Source organism: Triticum aestivum, chromosome 1D (assembly GCF_018294505.1).
Source record: "Triticum aestivum cultivar Chinese Spring chromosome 1D, IWGSC CS RefSeq v2.1, whole genome shotgun sequence".
In the NCBI taxonomy this organism is placed as follows: domain Eukaryota; kingdom Viridiplantae; phylum Streptophyta; class Magnoliopsida; order Poales; family Poaceae; genus Triticum; species Triticum aestivum.
Genome location: NC_057796.1, coordinates 482,947,937 through 482,967,931, shown reverse-complemented (window position 1 = coordinate 482,967,931; position 19,995 = coordinate 482,947,937). Strand labels below are relative to the sequence as shown.

The 19,995-nt window shown below is 46.0% G+C and overlaps 1 protein-coding gene and 1 non-coding gene across 3 annotated transcripts; both read right to left on the bottom strand.

The window, feature by feature from the left end:
• Positions 1-511: 511 nt before the first annotated feature.
• Positions 512-584, bottom strand: TRNAR-CCU (transfer RNA arginine (anticodon CCU)). The gene has a single exon. It is a non-coding gene; the product is annotated as a tRNA-Arg (tRNA).
• A 3,838-nt stretch (positions 585-4,422) lies between these two features.
• On the bottom strand, positions 4,423-11,180 carry LOC123183257 (sister chromatid cohesion 1 protein 1). Of its 2 annotated transcripts, none has more exons than XM_044596028.1 (20): positions 11,032-11,180; positions 10,772-10,840; positions 10,599-10,657; positions 10,423-10,467; positions 10,320-10,339; positions 10,151-10,227; positions 8,559-8,655; positions 8,350-8,431; positions 8,182-8,260; positions 7,876-8,036; positions 7,172-7,227; positions 6,919-7,071; positions 6,649-6,817; positions 6,511-6,566; positions 6,279-6,438; positions 6,112-6,208; positions 5,686-5,816; positions 5,520-5,604; positions 5,304-5,416; positions 4,423-4,889 (listed from the first exon to the last, which is right to left on the bottom strand). In XM_044596028.1, the coding sequence occupies exons 1-20, from the start codon at positions 11,082-11,084 to the stop codon at positions 4,807-4,809; spliced, it is 1,845 nt and encodes a 614-aa protein (XP_044451963.1). In that variant the 5' UTR covers positions 11,085-11,180; the 3' UTR covers positions 4,423-4,806. The 2 variants fall into 2 exon arrangements, with proteins under 2 accessions (XP_044451963.1, XP_044451964.1); XM_044596029.1 differs by having other exon boundaries at positions 7,172-7,209.
• Positions 11,181-19,995: the final 8,815 nt, after the last annotated feature.

The window sequence follows — 19,995 nt, the reverse complement described above, 5'->3', positions numbered from 1 at the left end:
TAGACCAGAGTCAGAGTAGCTCATGTCCTATGTGGTGGTGGCACGCTTATTAGGCACTACAGCTTCTCCTGTGCCCCAGTTAAGTTTCAGATTCTTACTCCTTTTGGAGGTACTGTCTAGTTTGAACACAAACTCTGCACAAAGTTGCTGAGCATAGCCAGCAAGTTATGTTTCAGATTTTTCTCAAAAAGAAAAAGGAAAAAAATAAGCAAGTTTAAGATTTTTCTCATAAATAAAAAGAAAAAGAAAAGCAAGTTTAAGATTTTTCTCAAAAAGAAAAAGAAAAAGAAAAAGCAAGTTTCAGATTCTTATACTTCCTAGCAGTTTCCATGTGCGTTGCGGGGATGACTAAAACACAGCTTTTTGCCTAAAGGTGGCAGTGAGCGTGCAAGTTTTGCTCAACATTTTTACTTGGAGACAAAACTATTTTGTGTTTTGGTCACCTACTTCGTTTAAAGGTGAAAAAAATAATCAAAAAAGGCTTTAAAATAGAAAATAATTACCTAGAGATCGCGCCAGGTAGGGGTCGAACCTACGACTTTCTGCTTAGGAAACAGACGCTCTATCCACTGAGCTACAGGCGCTTTACGCTGCGATTTTCAAATTTACCGAACCTGTCCGTACACACGAGTTCCATCCGTGCAAGCCAAGGAGACACAGAGTTTTTCCTTTTTTCTTTTTTGCAAATATAATAAAAACTTGGTCAGAGTTACAAAAACCGAATAAAAAGACACGCACATCATCCCAGACGATTTTTTTTAACTGCATATTCCAGATGAAAGTTACAGACGAAGAAAATACAGAGACGTAAAATTCCACAACATATTCCAACCCGCCACCTTTTCACCTTTCACCTTTACGCACAGCAGCCGAATCCGCAAACACTCTGCAACTCACATCCAATTATGCACCTGTCTGCCGCCTTTCAAGAAATTCAACCGAGAAACCGTGTTAAGAAACGGATATGTGCCCCTTGTTCCCGAATAGAATCCGATGCCGCTGCCAAAGAGCCTCACTAATTCTCCCACTCCCCTTGCTTCCCCAGCTTTACTGAACCCCCACTTGCCCCAACAAAGCACCTTTCTCTGAATAATGCTCCCGTTCTTATCGCCATAATTCCCCCTCCGAACCGAAAAAATTCCTTCCGGTTCATGTGCCGCCTTGTTGTCGTCGCCTCCACGGAAATCCTTCGCCTCCCGATTCCATGTTCCTGAGATGCCGCCATTGCGTGTCCGAACACCGTCGACAGCGATCAGGGTGTGACTAAGGCCCTGTTTTTTATTTTTGAGGAACTGACAGGAACACCCCCTTTCAAGTAGAAGCAACTGTTTTTTGTTGTTGGAAAAAACAGAGTTTTTTGCTAGAAGACAGAAAGAAAAAACAGAGTTAACCAGTTAATCAAGGGAAAAAAAGTGATAATCAGACTATGGCCTAGTTTTGGACACATGTTTTTTTTTTAATTTCCTTGTCATATTGTGCATGAACAAATATTCATGTGTTTCTCTTTTAGGTGCCAACCACAGCCAATTTTCTTTAGAGGCGCACATGCATCCTGGTCTCAACACGTCACCGGTACAAATTGTCTTTTCACTAGCATTGTAGCGTAGGACTATGATCTACTACTTGTAGTACCATGAGTAGAGGAGATTTAAAGGTGCTTTCTCTAGAAGGTTAGGAAAGGGGTCAGGAGGGGAGCTACTAGCAAAATACCTTTGCTTTAGTCCTGATCATCCATACCATACCACACCAGACTGATTAGTGATATTTCTTATTCTTACTGCAACAGGTAGTGATCAGCTAGTGCATCCTGGAGGAGTTGATCCATCGCCACCCCATCATTGCGGAGATTAGCGGCGATGATGATGGTTTAGGCTCTTTTTAGACATGTTCATGACAAATGTTTTCCAGGGTAGGGCCCTGCCTTGCTGGTTTGGTGCCTCGAAGTCAGCACCGGATGACAAAGCGAAGGCAACCGCGGGAGAAAATGGGCGGCATCATGACTACCAAGTTGGTTAAAGCCTAAGCTCCATCACCCAAAGGAACATCATTGCTTCAACTCCCCTCACTGACACTAATGGTGGTTTTCATTTCTTTGTGTTAGTATAATGCAATGTGGGTCGGGATACTAGCTTTGCTAGGGTTAGGGCTTGTTCGTGCACATGGTTATGGCTAAAATGTTAGCGGCAATGTCCAACTCATGGGCCTCACCTGCTTCCTTGTGGTTCCGGCAGGCTGAAAAGAGAGACTGACTGAAATGAGACTTGCACTGCACTTTGGATTGGAGTTCCTGATTTGCATCCGGTTCCGTTCGATTATTGGGCAATAATTGGTGCATGGAAAAACAAGCAAGGGGTGTATGTCGAATCATCCTTGGACAACTGCAAATTGTTTGAAAAGGCTGGAAGTATCCAGCGGACACAAGAAATGTCAAAAGTGACTTGATTCACCATTGATTACAATCACTTTGTCAACAATGAGAAGAATATCCTATGAGTTTGGCGGAAAACTAGGGTATGGTAAGTCTACTATGGTGTAAAGGTTGACAAAACCGACCTTTACAAGAATCATCGCCAGTCAAGATGCTAGCCAATTTGCATGGCCTATGAATGTGAACCCGAATTTGGGTGCCACCCACCAGAGTGTGTGGCAATGTTGCCAGGAAGAATGCTGAATTCTCGACCGTGGTCTGGCTCCCTTGAGAAGAAGAGATCAGGCAGGCGCTTCGCCGGAACATCACACCGCCCGTCACATTCATGTCTGCTCAAATCCACCGCTCGATGCTACAAACTTCATTAGTTGATGGAGCAAGGAGTGATCTTCTCCTATGTAATACTTGACAAACTTCAGCCTTTAGTATACGCAGATCATCAAAGCCGCGTTAGTGTGCCGAAAAACTACTGAACCAGTACTTGAGCACAGCAGCAAAAGTATTAAGCCAAAGACGCGTCACTACACGTCTGCACTAGTGCAGCACTGCAACATTAAGCATGAACTGGAGCAGCAGCAAGCATACCATGCTTTCAGCTTCGGCCACCCCGACGCCTACTTCAAGAACGCAGAAGAATAACTTGTCCAATAACATATTCAAATCAAATGATGCAAAGAGGGGCGAAACACACACCGTCTTTTCCCGATAGGCAAAACCGGATGACAAAGCGACGGCAACTGCGAGAGAAAATGGGCAGCGGCATCATGACTACCAAGTTGGTAAAAGCGTCTCCAAAGCCTAAGCTCCACCTTCAAAGGAACATCATTGCTTCAACCCCATCACTGTCACTAATGGTGGTACTTATTTCTTTGTGCTATTAGTATAATGTAATGCGCGTTCAGATCCTACCTTGCTAGGGTCAGGGCTTGTTCATGCACATGGTTAATGGCTAAATATTAGCAGCAATGTCCAAGTCACGGGCCTCACCGGCAGGCTGAAAAGAGAGACCGAAATGAGACTTGTACTGCACTTTGAATTGAAGTTTCCAGATTGCGTTCGGTTCCATTTCGATTATTGAGCAATCATTGATGTACACGTGGACACGCTTATTGTCTCAAAGGATCTGCATGGAAAAACAAGCGTGTAGGTCAAATCATCGCCGGGCAACTTCAAATTGTTGGAAAAAGGCTGTAAGAATCCAGCAGACACGAGAAATGTCAAAAGTGACATGATTCACCATTGATTGCATACATTATGGCCTTTGTCAATAATGAGAAGAATATCCTATGAGTTGGGTGGAAGACTAGGGTATAGGAAGTCTACTATGGTGTGAAGATTGCCAAAACCGACCTTTATGAGGATCATCACCAGTCAAGATACTAACCAATTTCCATGACATGATATGCATATGAACGCGAATTTGGGTGCCGCCCACGAAGTGTCGGCATAGCAATGTTGCTGGGAAGAATGCCGAAGAAGGGATCAGGCAGGCGCTTGGCTGGACAAATCATCACTGCCGCTGCCATATTCATGTCCGCACCAGAGCCATCTTGCGACACCGTAAACTTGCATTTGAAGGAGTGATCTTCTCTGATGCAGTCCTGATGCACATGTTAACTTGACACAGTTCAGCCTTCAGGATATGATGAAAACTGCTCTGCTCTGTGGTAAGGTAACCGCAGATCTGCTACTTTCGGTAGCTGCCTGAACACTGAAGCAAGCCTTTTTGTTTTTAGGAGCAAACAAGGGATGGCGATCGCCCACCTGAACACATGCATTGCAACGAACGACCAACATCGCAATCACAGTTTCTTGTTGAACACTGAAGCTTCAGCAAGAAAAACTATTGCCACATAAAAGATATGTCGCAGGCAACCAGACTCAAGCAGCAGCAAGCATGGCACACTTGCAGCTTCAGACATCCTGGCACTTAGTTCAAGAACACACAAGAATCACTCGTCCAAGAACATAATCCAACCAAATGATGCAAAAAGGGGCGGAACGTGCATCATCATTTGCGATAGGAAAAACATACAGTAGTATAATAAATATCCGGTTAAACAGACTTAACCAGCAGATCTCAGGTACCATAAATATCCCCCCGATGAACATAGTATAAGCAACTAACCTACACCGCCTGTCAACCCTCTTGATTCTTTCAGCGTAGCATATCTTACAGAATTTCCCTGTGGCCTGACCAAACTACTGCAATAACACAGCACCATCACTCCCTTGCTTCCCACCAGCAGATATATAAGCAAATTACCTACTCCTACAAGATTTCTTCCTGTGCAGACTTAAACCACTATAGATATATAAACATGAGATGTGCAAGAGGCTCCAGGTCTTCCGGGCGTTTAAGATTAATAGGGAGATGATCACATGTTGGCCCCCCTTGAGATCAGGATGGGTCCGTATGGTTCCACCTGTGTGACCTTGATGCGATCGAGCGTTGCTAAGACTGCACGGCATAAAACCCTCAGTAAGCAACAGTTTGCATTCAGTGACATGACCAAACAAAGCAGTTAAGAGTTGCACTCAGCGTCCTAGGGGTTATCCTTCTAGCCAATGCTATCAAGGAAACTTGGTGGTTTCTTCCCCAGTTCTCATGCTATGACAAAATATATGATCTGCTTTTAACACCGCAGTCAAGTTAACTTGTCAGAATCTTATAACCCATCCAAGACCCAGCATAATGAAAGAGAACAAGCAAGCATGGCATGTAATGTGCTTTAATTATAGTTATCTGTCCATGGAAATTACAAATGATCAATAAACAGCAAAGCAACTATATAAAATCATGCAGTAAGACCTTTGATTTCTTATTTACTCTAGTGATTGCACGATCTATTCACAATGTAGAACTATTCCATACCACATGTTTGATAGAATAGGCGGGCAGCCTGTGCTGTATTCATCCCATAAGTTAGCTGGCTTAGCGATTCAGACGGCGGGGCATCCGGGCTCTCGAAGTGGAGCTTTAGGTACCTGCATGGATTTAACTCCAGCGTCATACGATGTACACACTTGTACTCCGCGAGTCAAACATAAGCCACCCAGGAATTATCAGCAATGTGCTCAGGATACTTACGAGTGAATTGATTCAGTGATGTGATCGGGAGGACTGGATTGCTTTGTGAACGGGGTTTGAGTGGGTTCTGTTTCTACCATAAGATCTGAAACAAGAAATGTTTTTAACTGCTATTTTCAGGGACAACAGTTTAAGGTAAGGACAGAAAGGCAGAAATGCAACCAACCAGGAGTTGGTTCAATATCTGAAAGCCTTCTCAGCTTGAACTCCCTCCCTTCTTGCTCCATTGGGAATTCCTCTTCAACTGGATCAAGGTTCCCCAAGCTTCGTCCAGATGAAAGCTGCCTCCTCTTGGCCCTGCACAATAGTCCTCAGACAGTTACACTAAGAAACTAAGCAAGACAATGAAAATCACAGGAAGCTGCCACTTGTGATGGTTAACATCAATGATCAGTCGTTTTCCTTTATGTACAACGCAACGTCAGGGAGACAGCTCTAACAGTTTCTAGACAGAGCATAGAAATAAAAGGATAACCCAGTACAAAGAGAAAATTTTCTTAATCACCGAGTTTTTTTTTTCATAACAAGATCACACAGTCAATTATTCGTGCAACCAATAAAGAACATGGATACTATCAGTATCAACAGTCACCTTCCACTTCCAGATTGTAACAGTATTTCTGGATCCAATGGCAGAAATCCCCCCCTTCCAGAGCCACCAGAGCTTGAAGCTGACCTGCGACTTAGCCCTACAGCATAGTTGATGTCATGAAGCGGCTAAAGAAGAAGGAACTTAAAAAAGAAAGGTTTCCAACTTACCAGGACTTCCAGGTGTAACACTAGGGTCACCATGCGGACCATCAAAAACACCTTCAAATTCTCCACTCTTGTTTGCTCTCATCTTTTCAATGCCATCTGTGAAGTCCATTGGTGTGAAGTCCATTGGTTGAGCTCCCATTTCATTCTGATCTCCTTGAGGCTGCCAGTTGAACCAATAATGAGATAAATGTTGATGAAAATAAATCAATAGAGAAATGTGTTCTGAAACAACCTGAGGCGGAGAGTTTCTCGGCTGCTTTTCTTGTGATGATGATGATGATTTATCTCCTGTATGAGATAGTGTGCAGCTTGGAATTAGCACTTTTGCAAGTTAAAAGGTGGGTGACACAAAGTTCAGTGTTATAGTTACCTGAAGAAGATGAGGGCTTTGGGGGCTTGACTTTGGTGCATTCCTTCCAGAGCTGCATAAGCTGCTGAGGGTAATATATCTCTTGTGAGTCATCGGAGCAAGACATTAGGGCAGACGGTGGCAAGTCCATGAGCTCGCCTATCTTAATTGCCTTAATAGGATTGATTTTCTGCAAATAGTAAACAGCAAAACAGCAATTCGGTAAGTACAATGCATGAGTTCAGAACTATCGGAAAATAGGTGGTTCCAATCAATAACACGTTGACATACACTCCTGACTTGACGCCTTTTAGAGATGAGGCTTGATGGGTCCTTCAACCATGACTGATATACATTTCCTGGGATCATTATCTGGTTATCCATGATCACTTGGGGGCCCTTGCCGCGTGCTTTCCTCTTTGCTCGTTTAGTTGGTTGTTGCTCCTGTATTGCGAAAAGCAATCTCATGTAAACAACATCAAATTCCTTTTCCATATAAGAGTTTCAACTAAAGCCAACTATTCATCAGGTAAATGGTACAGACCGTCGTCTTCTGCTCCTCTTGCTCCTTCAATGAATCCCCTGCAGAAGATACTTGCCCTATAGTATATGAGTAGCTGAACTGGGTCCAGTGGTACAACTTCTAATATAACATGCAACCAGTGAACTAGCCAAAGGACAATAAGCTACATGCAAGATTCGTTTCAAATAGAAAGGTTCCACATCAGTTTACTTGCAAATCCAGTACGTATTATAAGTGCTGCTCATGATCAGTCATAACATAGAAAATTACCAAAAATCTGTAGTAAATTCAGCTGCAATCAATACTACACTACTTACCCACTTAATCTATAATATATAGTCCTGCCGCATTCAAATTGGCCATTTACAAAACCGACTGGGGATAATGAGCGAAGACGATATGCTTAGAACCAGCGCTACTTGACCGAATAGCCATAGCGCACAATATGCTAAGCACCAGTGCAAATCTTAAGCTCTCACAAATAACCTTAAAGTTGTACTATTCCAGAAGAAACTCTAAGAAAAAGTCAATGCGTTCAAACAAGTCTTGGTGGAAGTTTACTGAATTGAAATAACATGGTAAATGTGTCGCAGACTCGAAATGAGATGAAAATTGGTGTCTATTAGCGTTAAACCGAAATCATTTCGAATTTTACAATGTGATAAGCCATTTGCCATTTCCCACTGTAGCATCATCAAATATACTAGTCATGTGCTTAATTTCACCTTGTTGAGGTTCTTCGCGGATGGGGGATGGGGCAGCACACTGTTCCTGTTGTTGAGGAGGGTCTTCTGGCCTTGGTGGAGAGGGAACTAGTGTACTTGGAGCCTCTGGGTGTCCATCGAGAGTAATATGGACTGTGGTGTCATCATCTGCTATGTCAAATCTGGTGACAAGGTAGTATTGCACAATGAATATTGGTACTCACGCCAAATTAAAAGAAGACGCAACATTGATGATACAAGAATGGCACACTAAAATAAGAATAACTTTTCTTTTCTTTTAATTAGGGAAACTTAAGTCTCCTTTACCTCTCAAAACGATTGAAGATGTCAGTTTCAGCAAGACCAGACTCAAAATTATCGACCAGGGTAATGTTGACTGCCTCAGCTGAGATACGATCATAAAGAACCATGAGTTAATAATCAGTAGCCCTTAAGAACCCTCAAAGAGCAATACCAAAGAGCAGAAAGAAACACCTTGATGATGACGGTCGGCGCGAGAGATGTCATCATCATCCAGGTTGACATTGACATACTGTTCATCCAAATCCTCCAGGCGCTGCACAAGCATAGACTTCAGTCAAGATGAGTGCAGGCAATTCAGACAGAAACTAGGAGACAGAAAAATCCATCCATGCATTTAATCAGAGTTTCAACTTCCAGAATACACAGGTGACAATGATTACCATTCCCCGGAACCTGGCAGTATCAGTATCTGTGAAAAGCACGGGCTGCTCCACCTCCATATCCATCGCGTTCTCTGGCAGTGTTACTGCTTCATACCTGCAAGAAGCAGAACTTTCAGATAAAAGTGACACACTTCTTTCTTAATCTTAAGACAAATCATTCTCCATAAACCCCTTTTCTCAATGGCAATGGCACAGTAGCAAGACGTTAAATATCTCATTTGGAGTGCTAACAAACTTTCAAAGGCGAGCAACAAGAGTCCGCTCTCTGATCATGACAGAATGCTAAGATATGTCATCAGTTTTCCAAGGTGATAAAGATCCCCTCTGAACATAGCATTATTACTCAAGTACCATACAACCCCCAGATCTGATAATTAGATCATACATTCTCAACAGATTGACTGATATTGAATAAGAAACCAATACCAAAATAATAAGTCAGCACTGAACAACCCAAAACCAACCAATATCTCACTGTCCCAGCCAGCCACCCCATTATTAAAATTGTTAAGATAACAAATGGACAAACTATGTCCTAAAAAAGCTGGAGAAACTATAAAATGCATAAAGTCTTGCATAGAATACACATACATATTGGCCGGAAAAACCACCTTGCAACCTGGAGCTGATTAAAATTGGCTAACCCACACATAACAATCAGCAACATACAGAGACATGAATACCCGCATGAACCCTTGCATCAACAGCTATAACACCCAAACGACCCCACTTAGCCAAAGTTGCAACCCATGAATTTAATCAAACAATCAGAATATCAAGACAGGAGCCACAAAATCATATGAAGGTCTATATGAATAGCTGCTGCCCCAGAAACACAAGAACAGAGTCAAGTTACAGCAGGATCACACAGAAAGGACCCACGGCTAGGGCTGTGCATCCCAGTTACATTTCACGCAATCAGTGATATGGCATCATCAATAAAATTCTAGAAACATCTGAAAACACCACAAAGTAGTGCCGTTGGTCATTGTAAAATCAGTAGTCGGAATGCAGCACGCACCAATAGTTACCAAGCAAGCTGACAGACTGACGGTGTTATTAGGCATCTTAAGAAATTTCATAAACAAAGAAAGTTCAGTTGTTCATACGGCTACTTTGGCACCTTGCAACAGCCTCCAATCTAAACCATCAGACTAACACCACACGGTCAAAGAAAATTCCATTTCCACAGAGAAATGGACACCAACTCTCCATCATCACCACGCAAACACATTCAGAAACTTGTACTAGAAACATCTGAAAACATCACAAATCACATATCATCGTAAACTCAATACTGTACAATGCAGAACACACCAATTGGTAGCAAGCAAGCTGACAGAGACTGCATTGCTATCAAGCCTCTCAGAAATTTCATAAACAGACAAAGTTAAGCTGTCCATAGATAGAGCCACCTTGGTACCCTGCAAAAGCCTCCAATGCAAACCATCAGGCTAACACCACACGGTCTAATCTAAACACACAAAGAAAACCCATTCCAGAGAGAAATGGACGCCGGCTCTACAGTATCACCACGCAAGCACATTCAGAAACTTGTGGCAGGGCATGGAGACGGAGAGAGCACTCACTTGGCTTGAGCCTTGCCCTTGGGGAGGACGGTGTGGTCCACGGCCGGCCTGATCTTCCATGCCTCGTTGATCTCAATCTGCGGAAGGAATCAGCACGAGCGTAAACCGAACCACCCAATTACCAAGCAGGATGCAGAGAAATCAGGCGAAACTGGAAGTCGAAGTTTACCAGGAGACGGGACACATCATCTGCAAGGAACAGTTGGAAACGATGAGCATCTGAACATTTCGACAACAAAAAAGTGCAGCAAGCAGGCAAGAGATGGACTGACCGTAGAGAAGCTTCACCTTCCTCTCGTACACGATCACCACGCCACCTGCTCACCACGCCACCCAAACGCACGCGCACACAGGAGGCAACAACAAACACGCGTCACATCCCCGAGGGAGAACAAGAAGAAATCCGGCGAGAAAAGAAGGAGCTAAATAACCCGGCCGGACGGCTCACCCATGAGGATCCCGGAGAGCCTGAGCGCCATGGGCACCGACGGGTTGAGGATCTCCTCGCTGCAGCATCAGACACATGGCAGCACACGCGGATTAGAATCGCACGAGGACGGGGTGGACCGCGAGCTCGCAGCAGAGGGAAATCGTTGGGATCGGGGGAAGCGGGCGGCTCACCAGATTTTGATGATGTCGAGCTTGTCGAGGCGCTTGCGGTTGATCTTGGCGTGGAGCGTGGCGGCCATCCTGCAGAACAGAGGAGCGTCAGAGGAGATCGAGGCGGCGAGGAGCCCGCATTGGGAGCGGGTCGAACGGACGCGTCCGGAAACGCCCGGGACCGAGCGGAAAAACGCGAGACAGGCGAAATCGGCGCCGGCGGCCGCGACCGAGGGGACCGAGCGGCGGCGGCCGGCGGTGAGGGAGGGGAGGGGACGCACCATATCTGACCGAGCGGCGCCTTCCGCGCGAGGAGCTGGTGCGAGTAGAACATCCCGGCGGCCGCGAGGAGGAGGTGGCGCCGCGGCGGTGCGGAGGGCGAGCACGGGAGAGGGGTGAGGGAGGGGCGGAGTGGTTGGGGTGGGGGTTTTGGGAGGGGTTGCGGTGCGCTTCCGTGCGGAGGTGGGAAGAAAGAGTAGTGGTGGATCGGAGGGTAGTTCCGGCATTTCAACGTGCCGCGCTGAGGCAAGGTTGCCGTGGGTGCGCCACTTTTGCGCGGCGCCTCCCCTTAGAAAGGCCAAATTACGTGCCAACCCATTTCGGGCGCCTCTCCTCTGATACGATTGATTGATTTACTTACAGTTGTGATTGATTCTTGTACTAGTTGATTTTGATTTTGATTGATTCGTGGGGCTGAAAAGTGAAAACCGCATGGTTCCTCTTTCGATGACGGCCCGCTTGCACTAGCCTTCGCACTACAACCATTTCCGTCCACTTCATCAAAACTCTTCAAAACCATCATTTGGTCTCCTCTATACAAACGAGCATCCTTTCATTTTTTATATTATAGTTGAGAAAAGATGGCATTGCATTTTTTGATCATGCGTTCTTTTGTCTATTCAACCTTATGAATAACGGGGACATAAAGATGTTGTTACAGGTGGTCATGGCACGAGAAGGCGGCCGCATGGAGTACTTCTCTCCAAAAACTCGATGATGCATTTGCTTATTGAATTAAGTGCTTGTAGATTTTAAGGCGTCGGAGATGGATCACAAAGAGGTTGTCTGCGGTGATTGGAGGAGTGGCGGCTTGGTATTATTTTGGAACGAGGAGGTGGTGACTTCTCTTAGGCATAAGACACCGGATTATATTGATGTGTTTGTGGGGAGTGGGCAGGATAACATATGAAGATTGACAAGCATGTACGAGGAGCTGAGGTGGAGAGACATTTAACTTGGCAGAGACTCGGAGAGTTGCATGTTGTGTGTGATATGCCTTGGATGGTGTTGGGTGACTTGAACCAAGTTATGCATCCATTTGAAAACGCAAGGGATATTTAGTCTAAGAAGACATATGCAAACTTTCAGAGATGTCTATACAAGACTGTAACCTCTCTGATGGAGTCAAATCAAGCAGATTTCGGGCATGGGGTCCCGATTAGTAGCCTTGGCACAATGATAACAAGAGACACGGGGATTTACCCAGGAATTTCAAGGTGAGAAAATTCCTAAGCAATGAACTACTTAGCAACGGAATAAGTACTTAGATGCAAGCATATCACAGTCATCATGGTGAAATAAAAACAAGCATAGAGTACAAGTAGCGTGAACACAGGATAAGCAGGCTGAAGACAAACTAACTGAAGAAATAGGATTGAGGAAATTGAGAAAGTCTTCAGTCAAAGTCTTCAAATAGTAAAGATCAAGTACTTCAACACAAGAATGAGGAAATGAAAGGGTTGAGGAAATAGAACCAGTAGCTTGGTGAAGACGATGATATGGTAGACCAGTTCCAACTGGTATGACAGTCGTACGTCTGGTTGGAGCGGCTAGGTATTTAAACCTGCGGACACACAGTCCTCATCGTATTTTCCTTGAGTTAAGATCACACAGATCTCGCCCAATCACTCGTGGTAAGTCTTCAGGTGACTTCCAAGCCTTCACAGACTCGGTCACTTGGCGATCCATAATTTCCTCTTGGATGCTCTAGACCATGATGCCTAACAGTCTAAAGGATGCACAATCCTCAAAGGTAACAAGCGTCGGTTCCACACAGGAACAATCTCTTCAGTGATTCTCAATCACTTTGAGTTTGTAGGTGTTCGGGTTTGGGTTTTCCTCACTTGATGATTTTCGCTCAAAGTCCTCGGAGGATGGGATGCTCTGAATGACAAGTGTCAGTTTCTCTCGGAGCAGCCAGCCAACTAGTGGTTGTAGGGGGTGGCTATTTATAGCCTACAGAGCAGCCCGACATGATAAGACATAAATGCCCTTCAATGATATGACCGTTAGGTGGGAAGATATTTTGGGACAGTTGGCACATAGCACAGCAACGGTCGGATATTTGAGCTATCAAATTCCTTAGGGCTATCATGTTCCTCACTTGCAGGCAATCCGCACTAGCGAATTCCTAACTCCTTAGTCAGAACAAATTTCTCAGAGAACAGAAGATCTTCGTCTCTGTCACTAAAGAAATTGACTGAACTGTATGAGATTTCCAATGGCTTCACTCGAAAGGATTGGTAGGTGTAGGATTTTGAGACGAGCATCACTTGGAAACTTTTCCTTAGTTTTACCACGACCCCCTTTAACAGTACGTTGTTTCCTATGACTCAAGAAAGAGAAAATGAAACTACGAAAACAAAGTCTTCACGCTTTATAATCCTCGCATGAGTACCAAGTCTTCAAGGTCACACCAATTTCTTCACTTTCAAAGTATTCAAGAAAACCAAAGTCTTCAGCTGAAGACATTCATTTTTAAGGGTCGACTTTCATCGTAAATATCAAACTCCTTATAGACTTATAGACATGTGTACACTCACAAATACATTAGTCCCTTAACCTATGAGTCTTTAATACACCAAAATCACTAAGGGGCACTAGATGCACTTACACTTTCTCTCCCCGCGGATAGAAACACGGGAGCACATTAACCCCCCTCTCTCTTCTAAGTCTGGGCCCCAATATAGGTCTCTATCACTTTGTCTCTCGGGCATGCACACATCTCTTCCCCCACTCTCCAGGTCTCCCAGCATCTCTCTTTCCCAAGCACACACACTATATAGCAGTGTATCTTTCCCATATACACAAAACGTTGCCCCCAAACGTCTGTCTCCCTAATTATGTGGTTCTTGCACACTCTCCACGTTCTCTCTATCTCTCTCTCGCATTAATTGATACACACCTCACTCACCACCCCCACTACACACAAGCACCCTTTGCCTCCTTGTGCACCACTCTCCTCTTTCTATCTCTCCCACATGCGGACCTGACCCAGCTCCTTGACTATATACATATATGTCGTTATTCTTTCCATAGCTGTCGGGGATATACCCCGTGGTATGACCCGGCCAGACTTGGTGACTCACCAGAGACCTGGCTAGAGCTTGGCAACTCACTGGTGATCCGCCTGAACATGGCGATTCACAGGTAACCCCCCTGGACATTGTGACTCACTGGAGACCCGGCGGGCGGATCAGACGGACGACAAGGCCCAAGGCCCAGCAGGCTGGCTTATACTCTGGTGGGCCGGCTTAAGGAGAAAGGGATGACAAATATTTCCTTTATGAGGAAGCAAGACCCGGACTTGTATTCAACTTGTAAGAAAAGATAGACTAGTCCTAGTCCTACTAGGACTCCGCATGTAACCCGCCCCTCTAACTTATATAAGGAGGGGCAGGGCACCCCAAAGAGGGAGAAGCAAGAAACAATCTTTAGGGCTAGACACAAAGAGCCGGCTTATGCGGCGACTCCCTCGTGATGATAATGAGACCCGCCTCAAACAGCATGTAGGGTTATTACCGGATGATGTTTTCCGGGGCCCGAAGCTGTCTAAATCCTTGTCTTGTGTTGTGTCTCTCGATTCCGCCCAACCCCTCTCAAGCTACCACATAGATGCGTTGGCCTCGCGACTAAGTCCTGACCCTAAGGACATCTGCCGTGACAATTCCACGACAGTTGGCGCCCACCGTGGGGCCCGCGCACGGTGGTGTTGAGTTCTTGATGGGAGCTCTTCAGGGATCAAGAAAGTCGTGGGAAGATTGGATGAAGAAGCACTCGCGTGGAGTAATCGCAGGATAACCCGGCGTGGGATAACTCGCACTTGATCGGATCGTCATGTAGCAATCACGAAGTAAACCGGCAAATTTACTGTTTATGATCCGGATTATGATTAGCTTTGGAACAGCATATACGAGGTTGAGATCTGGAGAAGCTAGGGTTTGCGTTGGTTTGCGCCAGCAAGTCGCCAAGCCCGACCTCCGGGAAAAAGAAATCTGGGTTACCACGAGTCTTACGCACCACAATCCGTTCTGCTGCAACCCGGTCGATCCAGCACTTTCCACATGCATGGCAGTTATTATACGTATGAAGAAAATCAGGTCCGAATACTACTATTGGACTACCAGGAGCAAACCTACTATTTGGAATATTAAATAGCAAACCTACTATTTGGAATATTAAATTGCTGGTTCCCTTCAGTACGTGGGATCGCAAGTATCAAGTCCCGGTGGAAATCCTGGCCCATGTGTGCTTGTCTGCATGGCCTACTGTTGAAAGTAAACGGTGCGACAGGATCATAACAAAATAAAGGAAAAGAAGATCAAGTTACAGGAATGATTCGGATGACCCGTAGATCGTACAACAGAAAGCACTGAGACGTCAGATGGAAACGCACGCAAGACTCGCCGGTCCAGAAGTTGGTCTGTGTCCGCGTGACGGTGGACGCTTGCTTGCCCGCTGTCCCTGCGATCCGCCCTCGAGACACACTTCTGCTATTCACCTTCGCCGCCGCACTACAAACCGGACTCGCCTCACTGTATTTCACCTGGCCGGTTTTACTGCCTCATTACCAGTTCACGCGTACCGTTGACCCGCTGGGGCGTACTGGCTGCCATACTCCAACACCGGCTTGCCAGCGGCCCCCGGCTTGTCTCTGTCGTATGGAGCCGCTGGGGATTATATTAATTCGTCGGTCTGCCTGAGCCGCCTCGGTTGTGCTGAACGGATCATCCGTCATCCGAAAAATCAGGGCGACCATTAAAAGGAAAAGGGGTGGTGTTATACCGCGGATGCACGTTTGGTTGTGCAGCGCGGTTTCGCAGACAAGTGTGCCGCGGTCCAATTTGCATCAACGCGTCGGCTGACTCGCCCGTCCACGCCGCCTTACAACGCCATGGACAACTCGCCCGTCCGCCCTCGCGGCCGTTTCACGCGTTCGCACCGGCCTACAACGCGGAGGACAACTTGCCCGTCCGCGCGGCTTGCCACATTTGCGATTGACTCGCCCGTCCACGCCGGCTTACAACGCCGTGACCGACTCATCTACCTGCACCCGCGGCCGACTCGCCCGTGAGTGGTTTTAATGTCACCTAGTGATCATCAAATTCATGGCAGATTATTTCCGGCATGGCACATCAGGTGATATCCATCTAAGATATATTTTATTGGCACATATTATTTTTGTCAAAGAACAGTTTATCTTTGCCTTGGTCTGCACTATTGTTGATGCAGGATAATTGTTCACTACATGAAAACAAACATGGTTGACTCGCTCGCACCAGTTTACAGCACCGCGGCCGATTCATTGGTTTGAGCCGCCTCTGATGCAGCGGTCGTCTTTTTCATCCGTCTCTCGCGGCCTGGTCTACATCAACATACGGCCGACTCACCCATCCGCGCCGGTTTACAACGCCGCAGCCGACTCTCTCATCCGCACTGACTTACAACACCGGGGCCGACTCTCTCGTCCGCACTGGCTTACAAACGCCTCGATTGACTCGCCCGACCGCACCGGCTTACAACGCCGCGGCTGGCTCATCTGTCTGCTCCCGCGGCCGACTCGGTCGTGATTGGTTTCAGCTTCACTGTGATGATCATCAACTCCGCGGTGGATAATTTCTGGCCTGACATATCAGGATAATTGTTCACTACATAACGCATCTGTCTGTACCGCCTCTGATGCTACGGTCATCTTTTCCGTCTGTCTCTCGCGGCCTGGTCTATATCAACATACCAGGCTACACCTGTCTGCATAAGCTGATTATTGAATATGAGCAAGTCACTGCTTGGGAAGCCCGGTTTTCTTCCGACAACTTGGAGGAAAATTATCATGTGGCAGTCGCCGTCTGCACTGGACGGCTCAATGGGCAGGCGCACAAGTCGCCGCCACTACAGTTTGGTTAACTTCAAAACATCCAGTTGGAAGGAACCATTGGCCGAGTTGCTGACACGGCTCATACGGGATCATTTATAACCCGCCACAGTCACCTCAACATTCTGTGGATTCACTTTGCGCTATCAACACCAATGATATACACCTTCTGCTATGGTCAAATATGGAGAATCTCAAAGACAACTCCTTGAGCCGCCCTGAGACTCGGGGGCTACATGGACGTGGTTCAGTAAATATTGCCAGTTTAAAGGCCGTCGGAAAATTTCCGGCTCAAAATGAAGAATTCCGGTTCAAAATCCGGTTCAAGGGAAGCTCTCACATATCCGGTTCAAGAGAAGCCCTCACATATCCGGTTCAAAATCCGGTTCAAAAAGAATTTATCTCTCGCAAAGCTCGAGTTCTCAGGAAAAATTAAAGGGACCAAACAGAGTCTGTTACAAAGCGCAACTCAAACATAGGTACCCTGTTTTAATGACCATTGGGAGCTAATCGTATTCGAATTTAGCTTATCCCTTTTGGTGTGACCCTGATCGTATTCGAATCAGAGTCGTTAAATATTCTCATGATCACTAGGGGGCTTCCTGTTCAAACATAGGTCGTATTCGAACCAAAGAGAACATAGCTGTCGGTACCCTCTTGATCGGCGCACTGCCGAGCTCACTAGGGGGCTTCTTGATCGTATTCGAATCATAGCTCAACCCCTTTTGGGAACCTACTTTGATCGTATTCGAATCAGAGTCGTTAAAAAACTCTCAAGATCATTAGGGGGCTTCCTGTTCAAACATAGGTCATATTCGAACCAAAGAGAACATAGCTGTCGGTACCCTCTTGATCGGCGCAACGCCAAAGCCACTGGGGGCTACATGATCGTATTCGAATCCTAGCTTAACCCCTTTGGAACGGTTTACTGATCGTATTCGAATCAGAAGCCTCAATTTTTCTTTCTATTTGGCTTAAGTTTTTTGAAAGCGATCTTTGATTTTGTCTTGAAACCCTTTTTGTTCATATCTGAAGCATATATGTGGCTTCATTTAACCCGTCTTGACTTTGGATGATAAGTCGCCATCATATGACAATCATAAACATTTGGAAGTCTTGATTTCTAAAGATTGGGTTATCACCCTTACTGCACAAGTCACATAAACCGGCAGTAAAAATTCAATATAACAGGGTTCTTGTGATCTACTTGTGTGCAGGATAAGACTACATTTGGATGGTTATCCGCCCTGGCTTTTGATGTTAAGTCACCAGGGCATATGTTGTTTAAGCTCTATGCAGGATTTACAGAGCTATGACTTACATAAATGATTAAGTTCAAGCCCATCATCAAAGATTGAAATTGGTGTCTCAAAAGGGTTATCAATTCTTGATTTTCTCAAAGGCTATAAGCTGCCGGGTTATGAAATTCCGGCTTACAATGAATGCGCATTAAGTCGCCATCGGCCAAGAGCTGCCGAGTATTTGAACTTCAGATCTACTTGTCAACCGATAAGATTATATTATTCAAATCTTGAATAGCCAACATGGCTGGATTTTTATTATGATTATCAATATTATGATGGAGGTCTTTAAAGTCGCTTCAGCGCAATGACTATTATTTTATCAAGGTATATGATTTATTTTACAATGGAGGGAATAGTCCCGAGTCGCTGCAGGCTTACGACCCGGTACTTGGAGGCTATATTATTCAAGTTGAGGTTACATCAAATAGTCAAGTCCCATGTCACTGCCAGCATGCACCATGGCACTTGGGGGCTAATGCAAAGTCATTTTTTGCTCAACTTATTGAAGACCCGACTCATCACATTGTAATGAGCCGGCCCTTGGGGGCTACCAATTGCTCCTGTCAAACATTCAAGGTACACAAGCATTAATCCATTGTATTGAATGGTCCACTACTCAGTTGGTAGAGTACAAAGCTCTTAACCTTGTGGACGTGGGTTCAAGCCCCATGGTGGAGATTATATTATATGATGTTATTATCAATAAATTATATACAAAGTCCCATCTCAGTATTATCTTACTGACCCGGCCCTTGGGGGCTACACGTTGTTGTTCAAGTTTACATGGTTATATCTACAAAGTCCCTGTTCATTATTGCATAATGACCCGGCCCTTGGGGGCTACACTGGTTGAAGTTTTCATGAGCATAAGGCAATTACAAGTCCCAGGTTGCTGCAAGCATGACAACCCGGCACTTGGGGGCTATAGGTGATATGCATATAAGGGAGAAAAAATCTTCAAATTCTCAGTTGGGAGCAGACCAGATTAACCCGGTGTCTGCAACAATCATGACACGGCATCATTTATTTATAACCCGGCAATTTTGGCAATCATAAATCTGTTTGGTAATCGTAGCATAATTTAAAATTTTCCTACGCTCACCAAGATGCATCTATGGAGTCTACTAGCAACGAGGGGAAAGGAGTGCATCTACATACCCTTGTAGATCGCGAGCGGAAGCGTTCCAATGAACGTGGATGACGGAGTCGTACTCGCCGTGATCCAAGTCACCGATGACCGAGTGCCGAACGAACGGCACCTCCGCGTTCAACACACGTACGATGAAGCGACGTCTCCTCCTTCTTGATCCAGCAAGGGGGAAGGAGAGGTTGATGGAGATCCAACAGCACGACGGCGTGGTGGTGGATGTAGCGGGTCTCCGGTAGGGCTTCGCCGAGCTTCTGCGAGAGAGAGAGAGGTGTTGCAGGGGAGGAGGGAGGCGCCCAAGGCTGTAGTTTGCTTCCCTCCCTCCCCCCTTTATATAGACCCCTGGGGGGTTGCGCCAGCCCCAAGAGATGGGATCTCAAGGGGGGGGGCGGCGGCCAAGTGGGGGGGAAGGGGTGCCTTGCCCCCCAAGGCAAGGGGGAAACTCCCCCCTAGGGTTTCCAACCCTAGGCGCATGGGGGGAGGCCCAAGGGGGGCGCCCCAGCCCACTAGGGGCTGGTTCCCTTCCACTTTCAGCCCATGGGGCCCTCCGGGACAGGTGGCCCCACCCGATGGACCCCCGGGACCCTTCCGGTGGTCCCGGTACAATACCGGTAACCCCCGAAACTTTCCCGGTAGCCGAAAC

Coding starts and splice junctions, on each gene's coding strand:
- LOC123183257 (XM_044596028.1), bottom strand. CDS start 11,084: ATGTTCTACTCGCACCAGCTCCTCGCGCGGAAGGCGCCGCTCGGTCAG. Junction 10,468..10,598: donor GCTCTCCGGGATCCTCATGG/GTGAGCCGTCCG, acceptor CGTGGTGAGCAG/GTGGCGTGGTGATCGTGTAC. Junction 8,261..8,349: donor CGCCGACCGTCATCATCAAG/GTGTTTCTTTCT, acceptor ATCGTATCTCAG/CTGAGGCAGTCAACATTACC.